The following is a 6,119-nucleotide window of genomic DNA, read 5'->3' as shown; positions in this document are numbered from 1 at the left end:
TATAGAGGCTCAGCATCCAACAGGACACTCCCATCATCATTACAAGGGCAGAAGGATATTTTTAGAGCTGCGCTCATTAGGAATAAACCTCGTGGAGGAGCAGAGGGCACAAAGTTTCAAATGCACAAACAAAGAGGAGATGGAAGAGGAGCGAATAGGAAGAAGGGCAGGTCAAGAAAGCTGAGTCTTTGCTTCAGGACGCGTCTGCTGGTCCATCTGCAGAGAACCAGACAGCGGTTCTCTGCTTAAAGTAACCGGATTTAAAAAAAGGAGGATTGCTACATCTACAAAAAAAATGCCGGTTTTTAAGGTTCAGAACAGTCCGAATAAATTATGGTGGTGCAACAGTTTTAATCGGTTGACTCTGTCTAATAGAAAAACACAGAAAGACACAGCACAGGTTTTCACTGTGCAGAAAACCAACCCAGGATATGATTTGTGTTTGACATGATAGCATCTTGGCAGAGAGTGGATGTCGTCACTGACCTGTTGACTCCATTTGACACCCAGAAGCAGAGACTGAGATACACCCAGTATGTCATGATAGAAGACGTTACCTGCGTTATTGTGCTATGATGACAATCGCATGAACTCGTCCTTCATGGAAAACCGACACCTTCAAAGCGTAATTTAAAACTGTTACTTGTGACAGAAAAAGCAATTCATTTTTATGTTGTTGTTTTTTTTTAAAGTAAGAAACATTTCCCATATCAAAAAAAAAAGTGCAGAGTAACTTTAATCTCTGTCAGTAATAAACATTTATTTTTTCAACGATGCCCTGACACACGGGTGGGTCAGCGGTTCAAAGAAATAGTCTATTTAAAATTAGTCACGTCGTCTGGGACGTCTTCATGCCTCTTGCTTGCTTTTCCTGCAATGGCCTCAATTGCTTCAGCAGAGGTAGAGGGTAACAGGATCAGGCTGGACTGCATCCTGCACGTATCAAGCTCTGGAGAAAATAAGGGGGCTCTAATATTGACAACATCAGACACACCTCACCGCGTCATGTGCTAGGATCATAAATTGTAAGATAAATCTTTTTTTTGATCCTGGATTTTGGTTGTTGTGTTGTTGATGTTGTGAAGTGGCTAATTTTGTTTTGCAGGCTAAGTTTGATAAAACATTAGAAGTTTTATTTAGCATGATGACAAGCAGAATTCCAGTGTTGTGTCGCTGGGAGAGGATTTTTAGGATTAACAGGCTGTGAAGAGAGAGAGATGAAGTGAAGAGATATTCCTCTGAGGCCACATGCAGGCTTCAGCTGTTGGGTATTTATTTGTCTTTACAAAGACGGAGGTATTTACTGTCCACCTGCTTAGATGCCCTTTAATCCAGCTCTTCAACACTCCTGACGTTGCAGAGACACACATCCACCGGAACAGAAAGAGACCCCGAAAACCTTGGAGGATTTGGAATCATTAACGTATCAGATTTAAGCGGTTACATTTATAGAGGCTGACTCAAACTTGCTCTTCCCAATATAATAAACTAACTGGTGAGTTTCCAAAATGTGGAAGAAATTGGGCAGAGCGTTGGTGTTCAAGTTACTGAAGTACCATACTTAGAGCAAAATAAAAGCATAATAATTTGACCTCTTAAAAGTGTTGAGCTGCTAAACTATGACCTTTAACACTTTAATCGACTAATAGAAAAACTCAAAAATAACTTCAGGAATAACACTTGATCTCAAAATAATTCATGTGTTTTGTCAAAGTTGTGTTTTTACACATCACTGTCTCCGTTCATATCTCTGGTGGTCATGGGGCAAGAGGCTGGACATGCCACCAGTCCAACACAGAAAAAACAGCCATGTACACACACACACACACACACACACACACACACACACACACACACACACCCACACACACACACACACACACACACACACCCACACACACACACACATGCACACATAACACACACACATCTAGGGATAATAAACCTTAGACAGAGCCTAACAGTGATGTTTTTGGACTGTGGGAGGAAACTAGAGAAGCTGGGGAGAACCTGTGCACTCTTAGGGAGAACATGCAAACTCCAGGCTGTGTTTCAAGCCAGAACCTTCCTGCTGTAATGCAATAGTACTTCTAACTGCGTCACTGTTCAGCTCAAGCAACAGGACTACCAGTTCAATCTTGATAAAATAAAATTTTGTAAAAAATACATGTTAAACTAAAAAGACAAGAGGAGAACTTTTTAAAAACTGCTCTACTTGTTACAAAACTAATCCTGCATTCCAGAACAAAAAATAGAGTGATGACCTGGGGTTGCTTTGCTGCTTCAGAAACCCAGAAGAATCTCAGAAAATGAATGAATGGAACCATGAGTTCTAGTATTTACCAGAAAGTCCTGAAGTAGAACCTCTGTCCATCAGTTTGACTGTAAGCACTTGGGTATTGCAGCAGCAACCAGCAACCGTTGAATAAATTAACTAGATGATTGACCAGTCATAGAACAAACCAGCTTGTTGAATTTGTGCATTGACGATGCAGTGAATTTGTAGTGAAACGGGCGACACAGAGACGCCAAACTTAACCCCACTAGGATGAATCTCTTCACAAATTACACAGAACAACATACAAAGTCGCAGAATATATTTGAGAAAGTAGTTATTTACATATTTATACCCTTTGATTTCCAAATTAAATAAAGCAGCTTGACCTATCTGCTGAGAACATTGTAAACAGTTAATTGCAGATGTCCGTCTTTTCTTTTTTTTTGGTAGGCCTGCAAACGCACAAACAATTGCTGTTGCTGACGTTTAATATGATTTTTGAGCCCCAGATTCATAGTAAGTATTCAGTGCTCCATGAGTTCTTCATCTCACGCGGCCTCCGTTTGGTCCTTGGCCCCGCTGTCCTTCCTCCAGGCTCGGTACAGTTTTATACTCAGACTGGGCAGGTCATACAGCTCCTCAAGGTGGAAACGCTGCTGAAAGCGCTCCACAAAGCTGTTCTCCGGGTCCAGCCGGAAACGCATGGCCCACAGTATCTGAGTGCCGTCCTGACAGAGGTAGTCGAAGGTCTCCATGAGCTCATTCAGGTAAGGATGCGCATACACCACGTCAGCTGCCAGAATGTAGTCAAAACGATGCGTAGCACGAGGAAAACGCTCAGCCACGTTCTGACCCCAGATGAGCTCCATGACCTGGAGAGAGTCATTAAACCTGTTAAACAATCGATAGCCAAAAATGTATTTGTTGCAATGCTTTAAAGATTTATTTTATTTGCACTAAAATATCTGAATGATTTGAAAGATTCCTAAATAGACTGAGTTTCATTTTACATCTGCTTTTATTTTCTCAAGTTGTAAATTAAACTCGCATGAGGTAATTTAACAGTGTTATAACTGTGTCAAAAACAAATTGTACCAGAGGGATGTATTTGCATCTGCCCTTGGTGTTGCGTGTAACATTGTACTGGAGGTTCCCCAGCACATCTGGCAGATCTGTGGATGTTACTTTAGCACCTGAGACACAATGAAAGTAATTACAAGATCAATTGAAAGCACGATCACATCCATGCAAATGATCAGATTTTTGTTGGAGTACCTAACAGACTGGAAACAATGGTGACAAGCCCAGTTCCAGCTCCCAGTTCAATCACATTCTTATGGGCCAGGTTGTATTTGTCTTGGTTGGTCTCCAGGAAATGGCACAGCACCATGGCCTGGTGGAGGAGAATACATTTCGATTTAATATGAGGAGTCATCAGCAAGAATAAGTCTGCATGTTTAAACCTCAAACGTTTAGTTTGGTGACATTCAGCGTGTTCCTGACTACTGAAGTGGGAAAACATGGTGAGACTGAACAGAAAGACTCTTGTCAATATTTCAGAGACTTTCGTGACTTTTAACTTTATAGCTTCTATGGAAGGTGAGGAAGTACAAAACTTTTGCTCTTTAAGAAAAATATTAAGGCAAGATGACGTTTTACAGATAAAATAAAAATGAAGTCCTGGATTTTTTAATATATATTTTTGGACACATTAGTCTAAAATGCAGTTATTTGGAAACCAAAACACATTTTCCTCAGAATACACATTTGTGTTGACATCCTTCATTTTGCTAAAAAAAAGTCTTTTTTTTTTGGGTGGTGAGTAATAAATTGGTTTCTTTTCCCAGAGATAAATATTACAGATGAATATGTGAACCCTTCTTTTAGATTAACTAAATATTTTGTTTCTTATCCAGTGTTACTGTACTGAGGGTAAGATCTCACCGAGGGCCAGAGTATGGCTCCATAGATGTCTGTGGATTCTTTGATCCGTATCTGCTGATCAGAGAAGATGTATCCCTCCCATGTCTCAGGACCGATGGCAGACGGGTGGAATTGCCGGGACATGATGGCTTTGGCCAGCTCTGCATCCTCAGTGACATGCTCTTTGGCGTCTGTAAAGACAAGTATCTTTCTTAAATTATCATGGTCAAACCACGATGTCATGATGACAACAATGAACAAGAAAGAGAGGAATAGACATGCTCATAGTCAAATAACACAGGATGAGAAGAGTACAAGTAATCACATTAGCAGTGACTGAATTTGTTGGTATCCACTTTCATAGATTTTACAAGCAATAAAAATTTGCTATGTAATTTGCTGACTCGTTAAAACCTTTAACTGTGTAACATCCTGTTCAAGCTTTTTTTGTTTCTTCCTGCAGGTTAAGATTTCCTGCTTAGTGTTATACAGCACCTTCCAAAAGTATCAACATCTTATCCATAACCCTCTTGCATTGGCATGTTTTGTTCTAATAAAATAAGGTCTGAAAAAGTTCAAGGGGTATTAATAATATTTTTGACTTTATTTCATTGTTAGTAAGATGTGAATTTTCTCCTTTAGCTGCACAAAAGGCTTAACACATCAGCACCTGAGCATGAATAGTCTAACCTACTAAAGTGATGACAGCATTCCAAAAAACATGTGATAGGAGGATTTCTGTGCATTAGGTACATTTGTCCTTCAACATTTCAAGGGATGTATGTCAGATAAAAGAGGTGCAAAAGTACCACAAACTTTAATCAGAAAAACCACATTGATGTTTTTTCTATACTTTTTTATTTTTATAAAGTTCGACTCTTTGCTCTGTGAATCACACAGAGGCTCGTCATCGCCCTCTGAGCTGCGTTGGCTGCATGAGAGCATCCAACCCACAACTTTGCGTTATGCAATGCTGGTTTATATAAAAGGTCAGGAAAGCCCACTGTGACAATGCCAAGCTTGTGGAGAGCTTACAAACCCTCTTCACACAGAGATGATTGCAGAAAATTCCAGCTTCAGCACAACTGGTTCTCCAGAAAGAACCGCTTGTAGTTAATTTACAGCATATGAAGTGGAACTAGACAGAGAGCAAATAAATAAATAAAGGGTTCTGAACACAAGTCCAAATTCTTACCACCTTGTTTGGAGCTGGAGTCCTCCATGGCTTTGGGCTGCTGAGCGTCCATGTCTGAAGGAGGAAAAGCACGCCCTTAACAGGACATGCTCCTGTGCACGAGCCAACAACAGTAAGTTGTCTTGTGATCAAAGGTGAAGCTCTTTCAGATGTGGGTCACTGTGAATGTTGATCTCCAAGGGGCTTTTATTTCTAACCCTCTGTGGTTTTGGGTTACACACAAAGTGTTTAAAATGTCCTCGTCTGACAATCCCATGCAGAGCCAAAGATCCTGCCCATATTTCGAGTTCCCTCCGGTCAAGCTTAAAGCAGAAAGCTGACTGACAGCAGCAGCTGTAGCTGTGCTGTTGTTGGACAGGAAAGATGGGTGGTGGCATGTTTTGATTATAAGGGGCTCAATGAAATATAAATATAAAACAATATATAGCCTATATATTCACCTTGATTTCTACATCAGGGATGGATTATTTATTCTTTATTTGAAAACTTGTTTGTGTATACAGGCATTTTACATATTGAGATGTGTCTGACTGTAAATGTGTTTAAGGTGTATGGATAATGAGGTTAGATCAGTATAATACATTTCACTTGAACTGTTGTTAGTGTTGATATAGCAGAAAAAGAAATTACACTGGACACATACTTAGGGAAAAATTTTTTTTTTTTAATGCAGACAAGCATGCCTCCTATCTGCAAATAAAAAATATTCCCAGTAGCTTCAGT

The 6,119-nt window shown here is 40.0% G+C and overlaps 1 protein-coding gene across 2 annotated transcripts; it reads right to left on the bottom strand.

Moving 5' to 3' along the window:
* Window positions 1–2,582: 2,582 nt before the first annotated feature.
* mettl21e (methyltransferase like 21e) lies at window positions 2,583–5,700 on the bottom strand. Of its 2 annotated transcripts, none has more exons than XM_055044736.1 (5): window positions 5,397–5,700; window positions 4,223–4,392; window positions 3,554–3,671; window positions 3,374–3,471; window positions 2,583–3,150 (listed from the first exon to the last, which is right to left on the bottom strand). In XM_055044736.1, exons 1-5 carry the CDS (start codon window positions 5,446–5,448, stop codon window positions 2,827–2,829), a joined length of 762 nt encoding a protein of 253 aa, XP_054900711.1. In that variant the 5' UTR covers window positions 5,449–5,700; the 3' UTR covers window positions 2,583–2,826. The 2 variants fall into 2 exon arrangements, with proteins under 2 accessions (XP_054900711.1, XP_054900712.1); XM_055044737.1 differs by having other exon boundaries at window positions 5,400–5,700.
* Window positions 5,701–6,119: the final 419 nt, after the last annotated feature.

This window comes from Poeciliopsis prolifica, unplaced genomic scaffold, assembly GCF_027474105.1.
Source record: "Poeciliopsis prolifica strain line A6 unplaced genomic scaffold, Auburn_PproV2 SCAFFOLD021, whole genome shotgun sequence".
Lineage (NCBI taxonomy): Eukaryota > Metazoa > Chordata > Actinopteri > Cyprinodontiformes > Poeciliidae > Poeciliopsis > Poeciliopsis prolifica.
The sequence above is the reverse complement of the archived record's forward strand: the minus strand, read 5'-3'. Positions and strand labels throughout refer to the sequence as shown.